This window comes from Impatiens glandulifera, chromosome 9 (assembly GCF_907164915.1).
Source record: "Impatiens glandulifera chromosome 9, dImpGla2.1, whole genome shotgun sequence".
Lineage (NCBI taxonomy): Eukaryota > Viridiplantae > Streptophyta > Magnoliopsida > Ericales > Balsaminaceae > Impatiens > Impatiens glandulifera.
In genome coordinates, this window is record NC_061870.1 from 37,493,268 (window position 1) to 37,516,897 (window position 23,630).

Here is a 23,630-nt window from a genome sequence, read left to right on the forward strand (position 1 = left end):
CAATATTAATTTCGTGTTAAAATTAACTCAATAAAATTTTTATTTTAGGATAAAGATTATAATTTTTTATATAAGAAAATAATATTATAATCACTATTTTCTTATTGAGAATCATGTAAGCCCAATTTAGACAAATATTTGTGTTAATTAATAATCCATTGATTCATTTTGTTTGTGAATTGTAAGATAGAGTTTATCAACCCTTTAAAAAAATGTTTATAATTGTAATTGAATATGGTAAAATATTTGACTTTATTATTTTTTTTTTTTTGTTCAATTAGCTTATTTTGTAACATATTAAGCATATCTCTTAGCAAATAATATTTGTATGTTTACATATAATAAATTTTAAAATAATTGTAAGAATAATTAACCAATTGCTTTTAAATAATGCAAGTTATATGAAATACAATGTATTATTAATTGATAAAAATGAATACTTTCATAAATCAATTAGACAAGTTATTGTCTAATTAATTTGAAAAATGCTCAATCCTACCTATTTGATTCATTATCTTACATACATAGTTAAAAAAAAAAAATTAAAATTAATTTTATAATTACTAATCCATTCATTTAAATAATAAAATTAAACACAATGATATGTCTCAATTACTCTCATTTTCAATTTTATGAAAATAATTTAATTGTTGATTATCAAAGTTTTGAAATTATATGTTTTTTCGTCCATAGTGATTTTTTCTTGCCCTTTCCTTAAAAGGACATATTGTCATAATCAAACATAAAATGATGACAATAAATATTTAAAAAACTAACATAGAAATTACACTAACAGTTATTAAAAAAAATATTTAAGGAATTTTCTTCCCCATTATCTTTTAGAAAGATTATTTACTTTTATAAATACATTCTTTTTTTATATTTAAAGTAGTATCTGACCCAAGTACTGTAATATTTAATTAAAAAAAAAAGGAGTAACACTAGTTAATTAATTATTTTATTTATCTGTTCTGAAATATTATTAATCTCAAATTTTATTTATAAAATATCCACCATACATCCTTTTTAGTATTTAAAATAAGTATAAATTATTACATTATTTAATTTTTTTCATTAACACGATTTTAATTGAGATGACACCAACCCAATTAAAACGTCTTAAATGAGATTGAAAATGAAGATAAAAAGACAAAGTTAGATAACCCAACTCGTCACGTGAAATAAATATAAAATAAATATTAAATAATAAGTATTTTAAAATATATTATTTATTCTAATCTTATAATTTCATTTAAAAATTATTAAACTAAAAAAAAAGTAATAATAAAATTTATATTTAATTTAAAAGATAATACTGATATTATATTTTATTTAAAAGTTAACAAATTCAGTGAATTAAATTTTAGTTGGGAGTGAGATATATATATATTTAATATAAAAGGTCTAACTAACTTAAATGAAAGTGATGAAAAAGTTATTAATAGATAAATGTGAAAAAAAAAATAGTTGATTAATATATATTTCAAATGATTATTATTGTTTTTATTTGTTGACAAAGTGAACAAAAAATTATAAAAAAAGTCTCTTTAATTTTATAAGTATTACAATTTGTTACTTATAGTTTTATTGTCAATTTGGCCTTTTTATTTATTTTTATTTATTGTAGAATATAATACTCGTGGTTTTGTTCGCCCATATATATATACATGTGTATATATATATATATATTCCTCCATTGATATAAGTTTCTTTGTATCCAGTTTGATTGTTAATTTGACATATTTCCGGCGATTGATCCGGAAGGAATTGAACTCCGGTGATGCTCTGGGTACTCTGCGCACGCCCCAAGCCTTTGATTTTTTCATCGTTATCCTTATCCTACGCTAATAGCTTGGTTAGTCGATTGGTCGGAACTCCGACCAGTTTAGTTGGCTGTGGCGGGGTTCAGCCGCCGCCCCGCCTTCATTCTAGTGCCTGTCATATCGGAAACACAACTGGCGGCGGCGGCGGCGCAGCTTCAATCTGGCATGCTATCCTTCCTTCTGGATACGGCGGATGCCATAGGCCAGTAACGACGCCGTTTCACAACGAGCAGAAGGGGGAAGGGTCGTGGAATGTCGCATGGGATACTAGACCAGCTCGTTGGCTTCATCATTCTAACTCCGCTTGGTTTCTGTTTGGTGTCTGCGCCTGTTTGTCTGCTCCGTTAGATAGCGTTTCTGCCGATGGGAATTCCGAGCCGACCGTTGCTTTCTCCAGTGAGAGTAGTGTACAAGTCTCCGATGAAAAAGAAGACATTTCTCCAAGTTATAGAGTCAGAGGTTTGTTACTAATTAGTGTTCATCATCTGTTTGATAAAATGTTACAACAATTGAATTGTTCCTCTTGTATATATATATATCATGGAAATGGATCTTCTTTAGACAATTTGAATGCAAACCCTTGAATGAATGAATGAATGATACAGGTGTTCCACCTGATGGGCGATGCTTATTTAGGTCTATTGCACATTTAGCTTGTTTGAGAAATGGAGAAGAAGCTCCTGATGAGAATCGTCAGAGAGAACTTGCTGATGAGCTAAGAGCTCAAGTATGTCTTTTACTTTTCCTGATGCATCATCTCTTGCTTGCATGTGACCTTCCTCTCCTGTCCTAACAATGATTGTGTGTTTGCAGGTTGTGGATGAGCTCTTAAGGAGGCGTAAAGAATCTGAATGGTAAGATCTGATTTGAGACAAATTTCATATTGTTGAGTGATATCAAAATCTTTCTTTATAAAAATGTAAACTTATAGGTTCATAGAAGGAGACTTTGATGCTTATGTGAGAAGAATTCGGCAGCCTTCAGTGTGGGGTGGAGAGCCTGAGTTGATGATGGCATGTCATGTTCTAAGGTCAGTAATAAATCCCCTTGTTTCTGCAATTTCTTTAAACATCTTGTTTGTAAGAAGAAGAAAAAAGTCATTAGGTTATGGATTGGATTCATAATGAAACTTCTTATGCTTTTGCTTGAAGAAATTGATAAAGATTCTGGATTGAAAAGTAAAAGGTGTTTGTTTAATGATTGATTAAATAAACGACAAACGTAGTTCTTGTTACATTTTGTCGTTTGTTTCCTTTCGAACAACATTCCTCTTTATTGCTGATGAGGGTGATTATAGATTCAAAATGAAATGCAATAGAATGATTAATAAACGACAAATATGCTTACTGTTTTCATGAATTTTGTCGTATGATGAACACACATACTTTGTATTTATACAACACTTTTATTCTTGGTTTTGCATTCTTCAAATCATCATCAATCTGAAAGAATTAATACCATAATTATTGCATAATGACTAATTTTGGAAGTTGTTTCTACTTTACTCAAAATCCCACTTTTAATGGCATGATGCTATTTGATTTCAGGACAACAATATCTGTATTTGCGATTGGTAGAGTATCTGGGAGTTTAGTAAAGATAGCAGACTATGGTGAAGAATACAAAAGCGATAAAGAGAAGCCTATGACCCTTATGTATCATTGGTATGGTCATTATGATGTACTGGAAGGAGATGTAACCGACGAGTCTTATGAAAACAAGACTTGATGATGCGGTATGTTCTATAATCAGGGTTCTTTGTGAAACTAGACTAGAAACAGAATTTCTAGCTTTATAAAACTTGTGTCAATTTTTACTTTTAGACAAATGGATTTGGTTTTCTTTTAGTTTGAATTGAATAAATCTGGTTTGTTTGTTATTCTTTTTCTCTGTAGTTGGAAACTACAGTAGTCCTGACTGCCTTTTCCTCATATTTAATGAGGTTTTATTTTATTTTTTAACAGTTTAAAATATTATACTTTGCTTTTGATTTGCATCAGTTTTTACTTTTTACTTCTTACCCCCACTCTGATATTTTAAACTCAAACTTTGTTTAAAATCATGGCAGTTGAGTTAGAGAGCTTATTCCAGGAAATATTTATTTGAGGTTATAATCTTACCCAGAAACTCTTTAATAATCTTTAAATTTCCCAACAATGTGATGCACTTAAAACTTTAAATGAATTTTGATACTAAATTGTTCAATTCTTCAAAATTTACAAAATAAATTGTTCAAATATGCAATTCTAGCTTATAATAATTGAAATTTAGGTGAATACCAGTTTAACTCAATGGTATAACACAAGTGTATGGTCATTTATTGTAGATTATTTTAAAAATCACTTGTCTTTAATTTTGAATAACTAAATGCCCTTATGTAAGAGTAGTTGCTCTCACAATGTTGTGAAGCCTTACATTAAAAAACTTTCGATTTTGTGAACTGTTATTTTTTTAATACAGGAATTGAAAATATAATTGAATTCAAAATTTTAAATTTTGAAGACAACTATGTTAATACATAATTTAACATTTCAAATAAAAAACAAAAAATATTAAGATTGGACTTTATTTAAGACTTATTTATCTCAGGAGGTAGACTAGAGTTCATTAAACTTGGACTAAACTTGGTTTAAGTCAATTTTATTTATTTATTTATTTTAAAATATACTATTACAAACCAAGTTGTTAGTATAGTCAAAAAAACAAAAAAAAACGCATCATAAACAAACTCAATTTCACTTTCAATACACAATTTTGAATGACTAAATTTCTAATAAATTTAGTCAAGCAATATTAATATATTACAATAATATATCTAATACTGATGAATTAAAGCAAAAAAGTTCATTTTATAATTTACATTTTACAGAACAAGTGATACATGGATAGTTTTTAAATAGCTATTTTATCATCCCGATTATAGAGATAACCATCTATTAATCATAATAAAAAATGAAAAGATCAAAATAATAAGGAAGATAATCTAAGTGTAGATGAAAACAATTTGACTAGTGTTTCAGAGCTTCTCTAACCGGACTTCTCTCTCTGAAAATAAACGCATATATATGCAGGGTTCCTGTTCACCCTGCATAATTTTTTTATAAAAAGTTAATTAAGTCCCTTAAATATATAACTATATTAATTTAAATATTAAACTTCTTTAAATAAATTATTTGAAACAAAATATTTGAAATAATTTAGTGGTCCTTTAATTTTTAATTTTAAGATAAAAAGTTATAATTTTTTTAAATATTTAATTAAATATTTGTTTTTTTATTAATAATGTTTGTTTAAATATAATATGTTTGTTTATTTAAATGTATTATTGAATTATTTTATTATTTATGAATTATTGATATGTATACTTAATTTTATTTTAATATTATTAAATGAATGAGAAAAGATTAGAGTTAAATATGTAAAGTTAATAAATATATAGATAATATTAATAAAGTTAAAAAGTTAGTATAAGAAAGGAATATACTTTTGAGTTTGAAAATGGGTTTTTGAGTTTGAGATGAATTACTGTTTGATGTGCATTTTGGGTTTGAGAATGAGTTTATGGGTTGGAGATGGTCTTAGGAGATGACCTGCATTCCTTTAAAAAGGAATTGCAAACTATTCTGTATTTCAATGAAGAAAAATAGAGTATACATATACCATAATAATAAATAATATTCCATAGAAGAAAGGTCTAAAAGATAGAAAGAAGGGAAAACAAAGACAAATTTAAGAATCTTGTATGACAATAATACAAAAATGAGCTGAATTCACTGGATTTTAGGTTGATAAAAAAAGGTAGCACCCCAGGACAATCGGAGGCCTCTCATTCTGGGATCATTGACGTTTCGAGCAAAAACTAACCAACTTTATGCAACTTCGGACTTCCCAATTCAAGGCAAGTTACATATCAGCTCAAGACATTGCAGGAATCCTTTGTTCCTGCCAAGAAGGAAATGACACAATCAATGGATGATATTCATATGCACAGAACCCCCTAAAAATCAATACATCCCAGCTTTTATTTGTTTTTCTTTGAGGGAGTCGTTTTCAAATGATACTCTGCTATATAATTAAAGTAAATACACATAAGAAAATGTAGGTTTTTTTATTTTTTAAATACAAAAAGCTAAGAATATTTATGGAACATAAAACATGGGTTTGGAAAGAAAACAAAAATCATATAATCATTAGTATGTCAATCAGAGAACAAGTAAAACCTACTTTGGAGGAGATCGCATGCATTTTTCCTGATAAGCAAATGCTTATGCAAAATACTCTGCATAGCTGCTTTAGACTTGTAGCGAGCACCATCAGCAAAAACGAGTGTCTGATGATTTGCAGAGATAGATTGCTTAATGAATTTGATTGCGTCAAGTTGAGCATTTGCTATAAGAGCTTCTAATCCATCAACAACCTGAAGAAGGTGAACATAAATTTTATCAATATAAGATCTATGGAAACAAGCCTTCATAAATATGGATTGACAACAAAAGTTTTTAAGAAAATAAAAAAGGAACTCCAAGGGAGTTCATAGAAGTCAAGCATAAATTTGTTCCAATAACACTAAAAATGTTGAATATCTATCAACTAAAGTCAACAAAAAGAATAGGTGAGTAACTTTACCAGTAAAGTGACACCAGAAATATCAATTGCCTTCATTGAAAGTAGCTCCATTAGTCTCTCGGGCGTGGATACAAGGAACTCTGGTTCACAGCTTTTTAAACTACAAAATAAATGAAGAAGATTTTGATAAGCAACCAATCAGAGGGTAAGAGGATTTTAATTTAATAAATGACAGATTAAAATTCACTTACAACATAAGGAGGCAAAAAGAAAAGATAAAAACAATAAACTTAACCTATATAACTGGAAAAAAGAAGAAGCTAAACAGCACTTGGGGATAGGGATTATGTAGGGGCAATGAGTCTTGTGAGTATCCATACCCCATTCATAAGCTAAGTTGGAGATTGTTGTTTAATGGAAGTTTGATTCAAGGCTGCAATAATAGGTTGTGGCAGATTCAGGTCTAGTTCAAGGAGATAGATCAACTTACCCTTCAATTTGGCGATCTATGGTGACACCAGAATGCAGACTAACCGTGTGAATTCCATGACTCTTCAACGGTTTGCAAACTGACCGTACCTAATAATGAACATAAGAAAGAAAAGTATAATTGAAATAAACAAGGAATATTGAGAAAAGAAATCCACAATCTATAGAAGAAATGAAAAGCAGCAAACCTCAACAGCTTTCTCTTGGGAAGGAACAAGAAATAAAACATATGGATTGTCAAGTGAGAATCCTTCTTTCTCTTTCCCAGAAATGCTATCAGCAGCAGTTGACGCAATCCAAGCTATTTGTTCAATACTAGATGAACTTCCACTAGTTTCCAATATGTCATTTCCAACAGAGTAGCATTTCCAGAACTCAATTCCCCATATATCAACAAACAAAGGCTTATCCTCTTCAATACTTAAGGAAGTACCATGCCTGAGACTGTCGTGAATTGAATTCAAACACATGCTTACAAATTTTGAGGGACAGTTATTATCAACAGCATGTTCTTGTTCTGAATCTTCACTAGTAATGGAAGTATTATCTGCTTCTCCATTCTTAACCTTAACACGTTTCTTCAAAGTTTTCGATTTTCCAGCCTTAAGTTTCTTGATTTTCTTTTTTTTAGAATCTGGGTTTAGATGCATTTCATTGAATGGATCTTCGGGACTAGGAAGGCTAAAACACATTCCCTATCAAATTGAGAGTAATTATCAATAAAGGGCAAGTTCAAAACTTTATTGACATTCCAGATAACCCTTAAGAAAGAAACAAATCTGAAGCGAGAAAGAAAGAAGGAAAACCCATATAGATTACCTGACACATACTACGCTTGCCAGACTTACGGCGCTTCTTGGCAGCGATTAGGGAGGCGATACGTTTGGAGACGGAGGCGGTAGAATCATCATTCCTCAGCTTTTTTCTGTTTTTTTTGTTCTTCTTCTTAATCATATAATCATCTCCTTTTGCCATTGCGAATGGAGAGAGAGAGAGAGAAAGTCTATGAACAAAATGGCGGTTTCTCCAAGCTTAGATTTTGCTATTGCTAATAGGAGTGGCGACTGGGTAGGTTAAGTAATATGTTATCATGGACAAGGGTGATTTTGGTCATAACAAATTGAGAGTTCATTTTTATTAATTTCAAATTAATTTAATATTTAAATACTTAATTAAATTAATTATTAATTAAAAAAATTTCATAGTAAATCAAATTTAAATTTAATTCATTTACACTTTTTTAATTAAGAATTCTACTTGAGATAAGTATCACTTTATTCAAATATTTTTTTAAGTAAAAATTGGCCAATTGTATTTAGGGCTTATTTAGGGCTTGAATTTAAGAATTGAACCTTAAATTGATACACAAATTCAAATTTATATAATTTATAAACATTTTTGAAAAGAAAATTATCTTTATTTAAATCTTCTCAAATCTTTACTCTACTCAACTCAACTTTGACGAATTAGAACTAGTAAATTCTAAAAATAATACTCAATTTTAAAAATAATATATTAAAAATGTTTCTAAATATCATAATGACAAATTAATTAGAGACCAAAAATAATAAATTATATTAAAAAGATATTTTTGTTCATCTGAAAAAACAAAACAAAAAAAACTAAAATGTATAAATCAATCAATTAGTCACTTAACCAATTATGATAAGATATAGCCTAATTAGTCACTTAACCAAAAGATTCTTATGTAATAGTCTCAATATTAAATTATAAGAAATGATATATATTACGAGTTGTCTCTATATATAAGAAAGAGTTGTCTCTATATATAAGAAATGATATATATTACGAGTTGTCTCGTGATATGTATCATTTCCCTTAAATTATAATGTAAATTAATTTTTTTTTTTTTTCAAAAATAGGCATATTGTAGAAAATCTACATACTCTATAAATTGATCATAACTAAACATAATTTTGCTTTTAAAGTATGAATACACTTCACAATGCAAAGAATACAGCATAAAGAAAATAGTAAAAAATCAAAATTAGAAGATATTTAAACTGTAACTGTGAATTAAAAGGCAATGTGCCCACTTTTAGATGAACAACATCAGATATGTAATATTACCACAACACAAACAGCAACCCTTGTTATGTTCAATTATTCAAAATCATGTCAAATAAAGAAACAAGACGCCGGTAGTTTCCAATATTTTTCGCTATTACTCATTTCTTCTAGTCATAATATGTATTATTATTGTATCTGTACATCCTAGGTGGTTTTGCAGCCTAAAGCTTACTTCTTCTTCTTCTTCTTCCCGGGATGATAGTCACAACCTACAAAACTCCTTTCATCTGTATATCTTTTGCAAGCTCAGGATTTCATTCAGAACGAAAATAGCCATCATAAATAGAAAGCCTGTCAAATGCATCAAAGTTTGCTTTTAGTCCGATAAACTGACTGCCCAGTTGTGCACAACCGGCATCAGGCCATCTGCACCCTCCATCTCGAGTTCGCATTGGACAAAGGGACCCACAAACACGACTAACCGGGTTGAGGGAGTCGATATCATCATTATCAGCCGATGTGGGAACCGAGGGATCTGACTTGTTGTTGATGTGTATAGTCCCGTCAGAATCTCTTTCCGAAGTAGAGACTGTATGTATCTGGTTGCACTCGACGTCAACAGTGCAATCACCAGAATCGGAGAAATAAACCTTGCACCCGAGAGATTGTAGTGCTCTCTTTATGGCTGTCGTTTCTTTGATTGCCTTCCTCGCTGTGTTCATGTATGAGATGCTCACTTGTTTCTCATTTTGTAATGATGAGTTCAAGGACTCCATTGCAGAAGCAATTTCTCTGGTTTTCTTCTCTGCCATTTCTTTTTCCTGTTTACAATTTTGGGATTCCACAAACATTACAGGAATTATAAAATAATGCTCGGGAAAAATCTAAGTTTTTTATGTTTGTCAAAAATTAGAAAATAATCTGATAGATGATGTTCTAGAAAAAAATCCTATACCAGACGAAATGAAAAATCCCTTTCACTTTGACGATTATGCAATGAGAACGTGATTGTGACAAAATCCTAGTTTCCAAATAGGCTATTGTTTTGTCAAAAAAGAAACAGTAAAATGAACAATTTAAAAGGTAATTAGCCAAACAGCGTTCTTCATTCTTACTATCAAACACGAAGGTCAGAGCTGATACACGGAAAAGGCCTAAAACTTCTGACAATATGAAGGCAAGAGAAGGTTCTGGATTTCACTTAATTGAACTGTGATAGAAGCAAAATTAGGTTAAATATACTATCTGTTTGTTGGAAATCAAATAAAAAAAGGACAATGAAGGTCAAGAATGAGACAAGAAAGTGGGCTATGCTATTAGTACAAGAGAGAAGTTTGCAAGGACAACAGATTTTACCTTTTGGAGTTCAGAGAACTTATTTGACATAACCCTACACTGGGCTTCAACTTCTCCTGCTTGGGCTTCTGAAGGGCAACCCCATCGAAGATGGAATTGAGGCCAGAGAGTTGGGGCTAAAGCTGCTGCAGGTGGTAATAGTGGTCCGTCATGTTTTGATGGTTCATAGAAGAGATTATAGTGCACATGCGATGTTCCTTCTGAGGCCCGTAAATCAGCTAGATATATCCACAAACATCCAGTAATCTCATAGATTGCAGATCGGTGTCTTTCACTTTCACTGGAATTTCAAGAAAGAAAACAGATAAATGATAGCTGAAATTCTTTTTCCAAGGACATAGAAAAAGCTTAAGGGTACTTTTGACTTGGTTAAAAAATAAAATACAACTATATGCACTCCATCTCTTTTTTGTAAAAATAAATAAATTTATGGCCCAACTAATAACACTAACCCTAATCATATGGATCACAAACACAGGGAAAAAAGACCATGTCTGTCAAATGCTTAAAGTAACACTTCTAATCAATTATAAAAGATATTGCCTCATCTAAGAGTAAATTTACAGTAAACCAACAAGTGGCCAGTACACGCTAAATCTGTGAATCTGAGGCAGTAAAATGAAATAAAGTACCTGTTGCACAAGAAGTTCCCAAAGCGAGATGAAAGCGCACAATCCAGAAAATCTACTAGAAAAGCCTAAACAAAAGGATGGATGATAAATATATCAATAATAAACTATGGAAGATCTTTTGTAATTTTGGAGATTTTGAATTTAACATACAATGAGATGGGAAACCTACCGAAGAGAACTCAAAAGCAAAAGGATACATCCGCAGAAGCTGTGAAATACAATCAACCCACTGCAGACATTCAAATTCACATTAAGCAACTTCGAGAAAATGGCTCATCCACAGAACCCTTAACCATGCTCCAAATATAATATTTGTTTAACAAATGCACGATAGAATGCCATTGAATTAATGAAAGTGCAAACCCCTTGTTTTGGAGAAAATAACTTCTACAAAATTTTACTAAATGCACTTGACTTGTTAAGAGAGTGACCCAACTATAACAGACCACACATTTGTTAAAAGAATAATGCTAAAATATTTCCGTTTTGCAATTTTAGATGTACTTTACATGCTATGGACAAAATATTTGACTAAAACTTCAATAAAATCTTGGTATTTAGAATATTGTGAAACCTTAAAAGTTACCATTTGTTAATAAAAGATAAATATGGGTCGCAGGTTCAGAGAGTCTCCTTCACTTACAAGGACATATTGCCCGGGTACCAAGCATGAGTCCTCAGGTCACCCAAAGAAAAATAGATCCTAACATATCTAACACCAGTCCCCTCACAAATTTCACTAAGAGGGAGGATAAATAGCAAAACATAAGGAAAACACATAGGCAGAAACTTGAACAGATCATACATACATACTATAACATTCTACTGAGTTTATTTTAAAAAGGTCAACTACTCATTAAAAAGAAAGAATGTGAGGAACATTCGAGATTACATGTAGGGGTGGAGAGAAAAAACAGAAAAAAAGAAAAAGAAAAAAGAAAAGCAAAACAGAGCAAGAAAATGTTAGATGTCAATAAATACAAGAAAAATAACATTCTACTGCATTAGTTTAACAAGAAAAATACAAGTCAAGATCACACATAACCAAAACCCATAAGTCATTGCTGACGAGAAAACCATCATTATAGCTTCATAATTATCAAAATCATGCAAGAGATTTAAAATTCCAGCTATGAATGACGTCAAATCTATAGCAGGCTTCAACCCATAAATATTTGAAATCATGTCACACAAAAGCTACAATACTAATGTCAATACCTGCAAAAATATTGGGGACTGGTTGTTTGAATTTTGAGAATGTAAAGAACCTTGAGCTTGATTGGATCCAGAGGCTTGACGCATGGGAGATGCTGGGAAATTCCCGCTGGAAGACTGCCTAGGCAACTCAAACGGAACATCACCACTCCCAGCTATGGTTGGCAATCCTACTCGATCTGCAAATGGATGGCCAAATGATAGCCAATCCTTTTCTACTAGTGCCTACATTGAGATGTACAAACGGTAAACTACCTAGGTAATGCAAAATAATAACAAGAAAATAGCAGTGATGTTCATTCTCAATCTAGTACTGTTGCACTCTTATACCACATGAAAGGGTGTTCACATATAAAAATCCATTTCAATAGTTAGGTCAAGCTACAGTAAGAGAACAATGTTGGCCAGTTGATACAGCAAAGACATTACTGCTTGCAGTTTTTTTAAAAGGGTGAAATTCGCCAAGTAGCGGTCATGTTACTACATGCAAGTTGCAAAGGTGAAGTTAAAGTCAAGGAAATATATTAGCATAAATACCTGAAAGCCTTTGAAGGTTCGATAATATGGATCCAGCAACAAACTAGCAAGTGAAACCAACTGAGTGGTCCTATCCCATCCATCACTGTAAGAAAAAAATTTACACGATAAAGCACGTAACCTAACCCAGTAAGACTACATGCTGAAATTAGAGTATATATATAACAGAACATTGACCAAAAATTATTTACACATTCCACTTATGATAAGTATCAAATTTTATCAGATTGCGTGGAAATACAAACTAAGCCTTATTCCAACAACTCCTTTGCATTCGAAGAGACATTAACTCCAAGTGGATGTAGTTGTGTCTTCCCAACAAAATCTATGCTTATCTAGGAAATTGTTTCCCCATAACATTAAATTTGTGACAAGTCATTGAACAGTGAAGGACATGCCAAAACACTTGTACTTATTTGGTTCATAGACTACAATAGTTTGCAGTAAAAGGAACAAGTATATTAAATGAGCATGATGAGTATCAATCAGAAGGAAGAAAATTTATACCTGCAATGAACTAAGACTGAAGCAGATTCAAGAGCAACCCGTGCTGCAATCCAAGCAGATCCAGCTAAGACGTTCTGGACATGTATTAGCCAACCACTGTCTCCAAGAGTGGAAACAGACTCAGACATGCTGCTTCTATTGCCTCCTCCCCATGTCGAACCACCATGTCTCTAGGTGATCACCAAACAAAAATCATTCTACTAAAGTGGAGAACAGCCTTCAAGCAAAATATAACATTAGCAGTAATGCTATCTAATTCTAGAATTCATGCATAACTAAAAGATCGCTTATAAATGTGGATAAATGAGATCATGATAAAGCAGTAATTTAAAACACTGTATCCTTTCTTCATATTATAGCTGGAGAAAAATGTTGTTTGGCCTGTGAAAGGCTAACTAACAATAATATAAGATTAAGAGAAACCCTGGCCAATTCTCATGCATATTCTGTTCATAAGAATAGACATGTTCCTAGGTATACATTTTCTTTCGCATGAATAGTTGACGTACCAAGAAAGAAGATATTCCATCTGATGAAGTGGTTCCATGAGTATCTAAGTAGTCTCTAAGCCTGCAAAGGCTATCCCTCATTGCATGTATATTGTCTATCCCAAAGAAAAGAATCTGCATATAAATTAAAGGATAGGATTATGAACTAATTATGGAAGTGAAAATGTTGTTAGCAACAAAATACAGAACCAGACACAGTAAAATGCAAGCAAACCTCAGACTGAAAATAATTGGCAGAAGACTCTGAACCTCCTCCCATCGCCCCATTAGCCAATGCATTTTTTCGAGGTCTAGCATCTGCTATATATAGTTTCCTAACAGAAAAGAAAGTAGCATTGTACCCGAATCAATGTATAGTTTCTCTGTAAGCATGAACAAGAAAGCTTTTGCACTAAATTCTCTGGTTGTGCAAAAACTTTGCCATCCTTTCCAGGCCCAGATAAAGGAGGGTACACTAGAAACTAAGCCGTACGAGCAAGAGACAGCCTACATTTCACTAAGACATTGTTGCTACTGAATCTAAAATTACGTGGCAAGTCCAAGTTGATCATAAATTTTACTAACTTAGATTTGAAGGGAAGCGTTGAAATATTTTGAAATTAAAGTTTCATTAAACTACAGTAAAACAAGAAAGTCGCATCTATTTATTCAAATTTTTTTAATGAAGGATGCTAGCATGACCCCCACAGCCATGACATCCAAGAAAGTCACATCTATCATAGAAATAAGCAATGAAATGTGAGAATATAATAAATATTTCATAATAAAATCTAATTAAGAATAGGTGTGTCATGTACAGATTACTATCAACGACAGACTCTATGCCTCTCAACAATGACCCTTAACTAGAGCTTTACCAAATTACCACCATGCTAAATGCTAATTTTCCATCCTAGCTAAAAGCTCGGGCATTCAGGCCATGGGATCAGCAACATCATGAAGCAAGTAGATGTCCTTCGTTCATTTGACGGATCATAATATCTTAAAATATGTATAGTATCTCTACTTTTTGAGTCATTATAGACAATACGCAGGATTAAACTTAATAAACAATCATGAAGTCATATACTATGAACCCTTAAAGTATCAATTTTGTCTAATTACAAAAGAAGCAAAAAAGAAGTTGACCTTTTTCAAAAATAGAAAAAGAAGCATCAAAGAAGAACATACCTACGTGAATTCTTTGAACCAATAAGTTGAGTGCAAAATGCAGCAACCAATTTTTCATCCATATTACTGTATTCAAGCAGTGAAATATGTTAGACATGCCAATAAATAAAAAGAATGAGAACATTATTCTATAGCCCTAAAGTAAAGATGCCTTAGAAAATCAATATATACCTGTTTCAAGCCTATACACCTGAAATATTTCCATTCAGGTGACATGATTGAGTTTTTATATTTTAGTATAAGGATGTTAAAGAGTTGTTAGATGTTTAGACAAAGATGAGAGATCATTCTTTTTCTTTCAAAGTTTTAGTAAAAAAACAATCATAGTATATAAGGATCAGGTCCTTGAGCAAGGACTAAATGAAATAAAATAGATACATTTCGGAAGTGGTGAATCAAATGTAATGATAAAACATTTTTCTTGGTACTCACTTAAACTGGATTGTACCAAACACTCGATAAAACAAACAGTTCAATAAGTGTTTGAGGAATATTTTAAAGTAGTTATTTGTCTTCCCAGATTTTTGAATCTGCAAAACAAAGCAAAAAATTGAGGAACATCAAAATTAAAGTAATTCACCTTCTCATATTCATCATGAGTCCAACCAGTGGTTGTGATGACCTTGCCAAAACAGCACCAGTACCTAGAAATAAGTACGAACATGATTATTTGAAGGTCAACATACAAGATCTTATCCACATTCAAGTTCATACCAACCTGGATGACACCATGAAATCACAGGTAATCTACATCGTGCACGAAAGGTTGAAGCCTGGAGCACTTCTTCATCACTAGTATTAGTAAGCTCACAAGTTCAGTTATAGATAGAGTGCAAGAGAAAGTATAAGCCAATACATGAATCAAAAGCTACACAAAGTTTAGACTGCATGCCTCACCTAATGGACTTTGGAAGAAGCAATGCAAAGGGATAAGTTGGGCACATCATGTAGTTGCAATTTACGCTACTAATTCTCCACCAATCATTAGAAAATGTGTATGACCCTTCCTCAATATCACTGTTAGATAAGGCATGTGAATTAATTCCAAGAAGACGGAAATACTCATCCAGAAACCGGATCTTAGGACTGGTGTTTTTGAATCGTAAAGGGCCGGAAGTAAGAGCATAGAGATCCCAAAGTCTAGTTGGCCGCGTACAGCGTGTCAATGCATCAAATACAGCTCGCCTCTGTCAGAAAATCAGGTATATCAATTCTACAATATAAGGCAACAATTTTCTGTACCATGAAAAAGTATCTAGCAGTTCTACAAAATACTAAAGGTCATTACAGACACACAAACATGATACGGTGTGTTCCATAAGATGCATAGACAAGATGTTGAGCTATCTTAAGGATTTGGTGTGTTCTCCAAGAGGTGGAGAAATGTTATAATAATACCAAGATTTCCTTATCCTGGAAGGTCTCTTAAGGAAGAGAAAACAGTGATGACAGCGATATGACCATTATTTCTAGCACCTGGCATTGCACTCCAAGCATCCAATTAACTAAATTTGGACTTTTCCCACACTGAAGGATCAAGGAAGAAATCCTCACAAGAGATGAGAAAGGATGTTTCAATGGCTCAACCCCTAATTTGACATGTAGAAAAGGATAAGTAATTAATTGGGTAATTGACTAGCACAGATCCCTTCTTTATTTTTAAGAAGAAAACTATGCTAATATTTTAGTTACAAGGACAGTCAGAATGTGATAATATCATAGAGTACAAATATATAATTAGCATGTGAAGAATTAGAATAGCACAAAATAACAAAATCTAGAGAATTGCCATCATATACTTTCCTTCTTATATGTATGAAGAATTAGAATAGCACAAAATCTGGAGAACTTCCATTGAATATTTTCCTTATTATATTTATTGTATGCTTTATATATGTTGCAAGCTTGTAACCCCACTTGCGCAAAGTATGAAAAACTGACAATCCTCCATATCACTGTCTATACTTGTGAGTATGCAAACAATGAATTGAGGACCTTCACATGCACCCATGAGTTAGTATTCAAACAATGAAGCATGTTGCTCAAAATCCAATCTACCATGAACAGGTGAAGCACATTGAAATTGACTATCTTGTGTTAATGAAATATATCCTTGATCTCTCTAATAAATACATTGCACTCCAACAGGAAAGATTGGCAGCAATAATAATATAAAAAGTTGTACTTTACCTGTTTAGTTCTAGGACGAAATCCAAAAACAATGATTCTCATGTCCTTTCCTGTAAGAAGAAGAAAAATAAGGATCCCTTAACATAAATGGATAAAGAGAACAACCATATATGAACCACTACATATTAGGTATTATTTTCGAAGAGACAAAACCAAAAAAAAAGAGAAAAGCAAAATGTAACCTACACATGATCCAATAAAGAAAATGCAAAACATTGAATTAACAAAACAAAAACATATGTCTAAGAGTTAAGGGAAAATATGTAAAGAAATTATAAATATGTCTAACTTTATCTTAATTTCAATTTATACCCCTATTCTAACTTATTTTAGTTTATTCTCTTTAATTGAAAATATAATCAAATTACTTCTCTTTCTACTAGTTCTTAGTCATCCTCGTTTTGGAGGAAGGTCTTGAGATGTCTTGCACTTTGAAGATTTTTAGCTTATCCATGCTTTGGGTTGTGGGCCAAGTGTTCCTTGTGTGTGGTACCCAAAATTCACCTTATAATTCACATAGCTCCAAGTCCGAGCCTATATTAAGATACTGGTCAACCAAAGAAATTATAGCCCAGGAAAAAGAGCCAATGATGAGGATAAGAACATAAATCATTATTTAGCAATCCAACACCTCAAAATCAATTCCACATGAACACTTCAAAACCAATATCAGTGAAAGGATAACAGCCTACCAACCTAATTAATACATTAATTGTTTTTAAAACCATATCGTCCCAATTATGTGGTGGTCTATTTGGAAAGAAAGAAATCGTAGAATCTTTCAAGGGGAAAAGCATGGCAATACTAAGATCAAAGGCTTCATTCTCCTTACTCTCGCAGCTATCAAGAAGAAAGGAAAATGCAACGGATGAGACTTCTTTGAGCTTATTGGAATCTAATTTTCTTTAATTGTGTTCCCTTTTCTCTTTCAGTTTTTTTCGTTTCTTTTGAATGCTTCCCGCATTGACAACAATTTTCTCTTTAATGAAAAGTTTACCCTTTATCAAAAATAACTATACAAGCAAGACACAAGTGAATTAATAAGAAATAAATGTGTACATACCAAAGACTTGCAGAAGCCGTCTGGAAGGAACCCTGTCTGATTGCTTAGGGGCTGAAGGAAGCTTCAAAGACTAACCATCAAGAGAAAAAGGCAAAAGATAGACTGATTATTGGTTGCTGGAGAATTAGCAAAAGTGAAGCTATAAATTAGAACTTGACTGATGCTCGAAAGGCACAACAAATAAACTGGGACTGATGACCACAAATTAATAATTCATAAACAATGTTAAGAAAAACATATATTTCATACAAAATTGACCATGCAAATAACAGCATAGCAATGGCAAAATACTGTAGTTTTTACACAAGGAAGAAATAACAAGTCCTCATGTACATCATCATTGTATGAATCTTGGGCTATCTAATAATCATCCAGGAACATCATCATCATCACATGAAATTTGGATATAAAAATGAAAAAAGCACTACATAGGAAGCTCCGATAAGAGAGAGCGCCAAACGGGAAACTAAAACCTAAATCTTAGATTGAAGAAGTTATTGCAAGAAAAATAGATAATTGTGTCCTGACTTCTATATTCCCCTGAATTCTCAATGAATTTTGTCCCTAAAACATTTGAAACCAATATTTACCCCCCCTAATAACAGACATGCAAACGGCATCAACAGGCCAAATGAAGATGAGAGGAACCCAGATACTACCCTTACCTCAAACAAACAAACAAAAATGCACCGTAATAGAAACCTGCAAAGTTACTCTGGTCTTCCTACTTCTGCAAGAATACTCATATAAAGCAGACCCCTCTATTAGCAACCATTTGCTCACCCCTTATTCGCATGCACATGCATTTGAATACAAAGGATGTCTTTGTATCAAACATGTATGTTTAATGTTTTTTATTGAGAAAAGAAAACAAATAATAATAATAATCATATAAAGCAGCAGCTAGAGGCATACAATTTTATTGAACTTGTCTATAGTGGCCAATGGTATTGTGCCAAGTGACAAAACATTTCTGGTCCCCTCACTCTGCACAAGAGAAAGAACAATACCATTTATTATGGGAGAATATATAATAGCACAAAAAATCTATAATGGAAAAGAGGGAGAACTTACCAGAAAAAGAAGTCGGAAGTTGGTCACTAACAAGGTACCAGCTTCATCAATATTAACAAGGACAACACCATATGCCTGGAGGAGATATCTTAAATTGGTAAATCCACCGGGATAACAAAGAATCATTAGTCGAAACATTTGCACGTGAATAAATCAGCTAGAATATGCTTCCCCGTGCAATACAACATCAGCAAAAAATGAACATCATATGAGAGTAAAATCCTCATCTATTTGAAAATTATTCAAATGAAAACACACAATAGTATTGAAGAACATTATTCCAACATGTTGGAGCACAGAAACAAAATAAAGAAGTTAGACCATATCAACTAGTTCCCCAATTACGACACCCCTCAATAGATTGACAAAGAAAACTACATCATTCCTCCATAGATTGACAAAGTAAACTACAACACATGAAAAGAGATAAAGGCATTGTGCAGTCAGTGAATGATTCCCTCAAACAGAGTGGCATATTAGTTCTACCACCAGCAATTGGCATGCCTCCTACCTCATTCCAAAGTGCAAAGATACCAACAAGTGAAACTACTCTTGGAATGGAAATGGTGATAACCAAGCAATAAACACAGTTAATATAAATACCGACAGATACAACCAGGACTTGATTCAACAGGGAAAAGAAAGGGGTAATGACAACCGTTGTATGATTGTCCTCAAACAACGTAGTAGATCGATACTAAGAGAACCATTGGATGGGAAATGCATTAAATGATCATCCAAGTATAGGAATTGATCTACCCATGAGTAACTTGATTCAACAGACTTGTGAACATAAATTTCTACAGTATATAAACCAGATAAAATAAAAGAATCCATTCAGGGTAAGGTGACGTGTTCTTATAAAATCTTTGCACATAAAACATTGTCTGAAAATCATTTTCAAGATGTAAGTCTTCGATCATACAGATAAAGATTAAAGGGGATTTCGGCCAAACAATCTCAAAATGAGTGTTACAAACCTTTCCAATTAGTATATTCATCCAATTTTATCATACACTAAGACTTTATTCTCTGGTCCAATTATGTTTTACACATAAGTTATTTCATTAATTTTTTCAATCAACAACAAAATTGATTGTTCTTTGTAAACTAATTGCAATACCTTGCAAACATGCTTTCCTAATTGAAAAAAAGGAGGGAATGTCAGACACACAAATAGTACTAATCTCAATCCCTGTGCTGAAGTATGTGCTGTGGGAACAATGATAAATAAAAACTTGATTACAATTTTTTTTATAAAGAATAAAAAGCTTTTTGAGGATTACTGCATGCTGCAAAAAGGCCTTCTTTCAGAAGAATCTGATTTTGGATTCTCCCCAAAGCACCTACTATATATGATGTCTCTTATGAAGCAATTGGTTCAAAATCACCCATTATACACATTTTAGAAAGAACATTAATAACATCGGTTACACTTTGATCTTTTGGAGAAAGGGGACGAGGACAAAGCATACGACATGAAAATATGATGTTCAACAGGCCGTGAAGCGCAACAAGAACATACCCAAGTTGTTGACCACCTGGCTGTGGAAATTATCGAAGAGGGAACCCTGGAATGTGAAGAAAATTTTTATGATGATGGTAACAACAGTGGAGAACATTTATGAATTTGCGACGGATATTGAAAATGATTGTTTTGAAGAAGTTTTAATGGTTGATATGGATGTTTGTGAAATTTTTGGCTTTACTATGAATGGAATGCAATAGGTGTGTTTAGATATGCTAAACAAAGCCTTCTAAATTGGCAGAATAAAATTGAGAAAGTTAATAACAAGAAAGCCAAATCAAAATTGGAATGTTCTATAATTATATTAAATAGGAATCTAAGAGGGATAAGGTCATCTGTAATTCACTAAACGCATCTTGCGTTTTACTTTCAAAAAAGGGATAAAGTGAAAACAAATCATGATAAAAGTATTTGGCAGAAATTTTTTGTGATGAAGAAAATGAGTAATTAAAGTGAAGGATGATTACCTTGAGGTGCGTTAATTAAGGATGCCTTGTGTACATGGGTTGGTGGCTTGTCAAGAAAAGTGGCTAAGAAGCCGGACAATATGAAGAAAAAGTTCATTCAAGGCAGAGAATCTTGTTTGAAAGGGAAATCGAAATTGATATGGTCCTTTACATTATGCTTAAGAAAGATATGGAACTTTTATGGATGAGTATTCGAGCATATAAAATGCGAAAGTATTTGGGGTACTAAGATTCTAAATGTACAAGGATGTTCTCAAAGTGCCCCTCTTTGAGAAATTTATTTTCATGTACATTAAATGCTTGAAGTATACACATTGGATGTTTCGTAGACTATTTAATATCCGTAGTTCTTCTTTTATCCATAGGACACGTGTAATTTCTTTATTGAATTATCTTTCATCAATGGCTTACATGTAAGGATGTTGCTTTCACAACAGCCTCACACCTTTTGACACCCACTTATAGATAATTTTTAACTTCAAAAAAGAAAGAAAGAAATAGTCATGAATTCTATGATGTCAAGGACAAATAAAACTTGCTTACAAGAAAATGCATATCACAAGAAATGGAATCTAACGAATTTCATTACTGATAGAAAACGAGAACATGATTACCCAACTCATTATTATTTTCACAACAGTTATCTTCTATTCTATAACAAAGTAAATTTTTCTTCAAATAATATATCATTTTTGAAAGTGCTTGGTTCTCATTCTATATATAAAAAAATAGTTTCCAGATTATTCTTTCTTAGAACTAGATAATAGTTTGAGGCACCTACAGACACCTTAAATATATGGAAACATTGATATTGAAAATCCTAGAAGACAGGTTCCATAATTTAAAGAATCTCTGCCAAGAAGTCGGATTCGGACAATATTTAGATAAGATTTAATAATTGAACTATAATAGCGCTATCATACTAGCCATTCCATTAAAAAATAAATAAAGATCTCCTCATATTTATTACACCAACCAAATGTAAATTGGGAACTTATACAAAAATCCATCATATGGAGATTTTTGTAGGCCAATCAGGATCCAGAAACAGGCAACTTAGGTAAAGTGCGTCATTGATAAGTGCCATAATGCATAAATGTCTAAAAAACAATAATATTAATTCAAACATAAATACAAAAAAATGAAAATTAAAGTATTAACATGTTAAGCAAATGAACATAAAGTATTACGAAACATAAATCTAGAAAAAAAAAACAAGAAACTAATGTTGGGTACAATTCAGTAAAACTGAATTCATTCAACATTCAACCGTTATTTACAGTTTTATTCAATGCATTAAATGGTCAAACTGAATACCCTATATTCATATTAAGTGTTGAATACAATTATCAAACATAATAGCCTATACAAAAGTTTGTCAAACTAAGTCACATGCAACATAAAATAGCTTATCCTAACTCTGGCAATTCACAAGGTTATTTCATCAGATATGATAACGTTTTCCAAATCAAATCCTGCAGATTTCGTTACCTGTTATGTATCTAAAAAGCCAATTAACACATATATTTGACAGATCCAAAATGCCCAGTTCACACTAGTTGGGGGGTACAACTTACATCACAAAAGCCGAAATATTTTTTTGTGAAACGTACCTCAACTATGACTACTTCTTCCTCGAGTAAAAATTCCTGCACACCTTGGGGTACCGACCTCGATACGGCCTGAATTAGAGAAATGAAATTGAAACTGTAATCAATGATGTGCATTGATGGGTATAAACAAGTAGAGAGAAGACTGTTGAGATTTAGGAGCCCTAGGAGAAAAAGAAAAAAAAAAAAGTGATGGGGAATTGGTAGCTAGGTTACCTCAACTTTGGTCCATTCGAGGGATTCCCAGCTGCTTGCACCATCTATCTTCTCTGAGGCGATGAGTCGACTATCGGAGTCGCGGCGAGATGTGGATCGCTGCGGCCGTGATTTGGATGTCGCCATGCGCGGCTTCTCGAGCTTGCACGGAGAGAGATAGAGAGATAGATAGAGAGAGATAGAGAGGTCGGTCAGACGTTCAAAGACGAAACCTTTTCAACTACTTGGAAAACTGATTCGGTTAAATTTCGGATTTCAGCCAAATACTCTGTCAAATTTAATCAACTTTACGAATTAAGACCGAACAAATCAACATAAATCATGTTTTTAGCAAATTTACATCACTTTTTATTAAAATTTATTCCCAATATTAAAATATATATATATATATATATATATGACTCACCTCAATTCAAAGAGTTGACATTTTATATTTAAGACTTTAATAGACATTGTAACTTTTTTAAAAGAATATTTTGTAATAATTATAATCTCTTTCTAAATTATTTAAAGTGAAAATTCAAAATGATTTTTTTTTTAATTTAAAAACTTAATAGTACCAGAGTCATGATTTTAGATGAATTTTTGTGAATGGAAAAAATTAATAATAAAATATATATATATATTTTTTTTTCTCAAATTTAGAA

General features: G+C 32.1%; 3 protein-coding genes across 3 annotated transcripts; 1 reads left to right on the forward strand and 2 right to left on the reverse strand.

Moving 5' to 3' along the window:
* Positions 1-1,698: 1,698 nt before the first annotated feature.
* Positions 1,699-3,700, forward strand: LOC124914530 (OVARIAN TUMOR DOMAIN-containing deubiquitinating enzyme 4-like). Its single transcript, XM_047455105.1, has 5 exons — positions 1,699-2,282; positions 2,429-2,550; positions 2,637-2,677; positions 2,755-2,853; positions 3,371-3,700. The coding sequence occupies exons 1-5, from the start codon at positions 1,781-1,783 to the stop codon at positions 3,549-3,551; spliced, it is 945 nt and encodes a 314-aa protein (XP_047311061.1). The 5' UTR covers positions 1,699-1,780; the 3' UTR covers positions 3,552-3,700.
* A 1,698-nt stretch (positions 3,701-5,398) lies between these two features.
* Positions 5,399-7,915, reverse strand: LOC124914780 (probable ATP-dependent RNA helicase ddx5). Its single transcript, XM_047455389.1, has 6 exons — positions 7,698-7,915; positions 7,067-7,573; positions 6,880-6,968; positions 6,450-6,549; positions 6,048-6,240; positions 5,399-5,765 (listed from the first exon to the last, which is right to left on the reverse strand). Exons 1-6 carry the CDS (start codon positions 7,851-7,853, stop codon positions 5,734-5,736), a joined length of 1,077 nt encoding a protein of 358 aa, XP_047311345.1. The 5' UTR covers positions 7,854-7,915; the 3' UTR covers positions 5,399-5,733.
* Positions 7,916-8,896: 981 nt separating this feature from the next.
* On the reverse strand, positions 8,897-23,206 carry LOC124914048 (phosphatidylinositol-3-phosphatase myotubularin-1-like). The gene is made up of 19 exons (XM_047454518.1): positions 22,984-23,206; positions 22,771-22,839; positions 19,163-19,237; positions 19,004-19,075; positions 18,089-18,158; positions 17,026-17,075; positions 15,733-16,022; positions 15,554-15,627; positions 15,416-15,479; positions 14,836-14,901; positions 13,880-13,979; positions 13,666-13,779; positions 13,157-13,326; positions 12,650-12,734; positions 12,116-12,337; positions 11,067-11,126; positions 10,898-10,962; positions 10,266-10,545; positions 8,897-9,730 (listed from the first exon to the last, which is right to left on the reverse strand). The coding sequence occupies exons 1-19, from the start codon at positions 23,107-23,109 to the stop codon at positions 9,224-9,226; spliced, it is 2,559 nt and encodes an 852-aa protein (XP_047310474.1). The 5' UTR covers positions 23,110-23,206; the 3' UTR covers positions 8,897-9,223.
* Between the last annotated feature and the right edge of the window lie 424 nt (positions 23,207-23,630).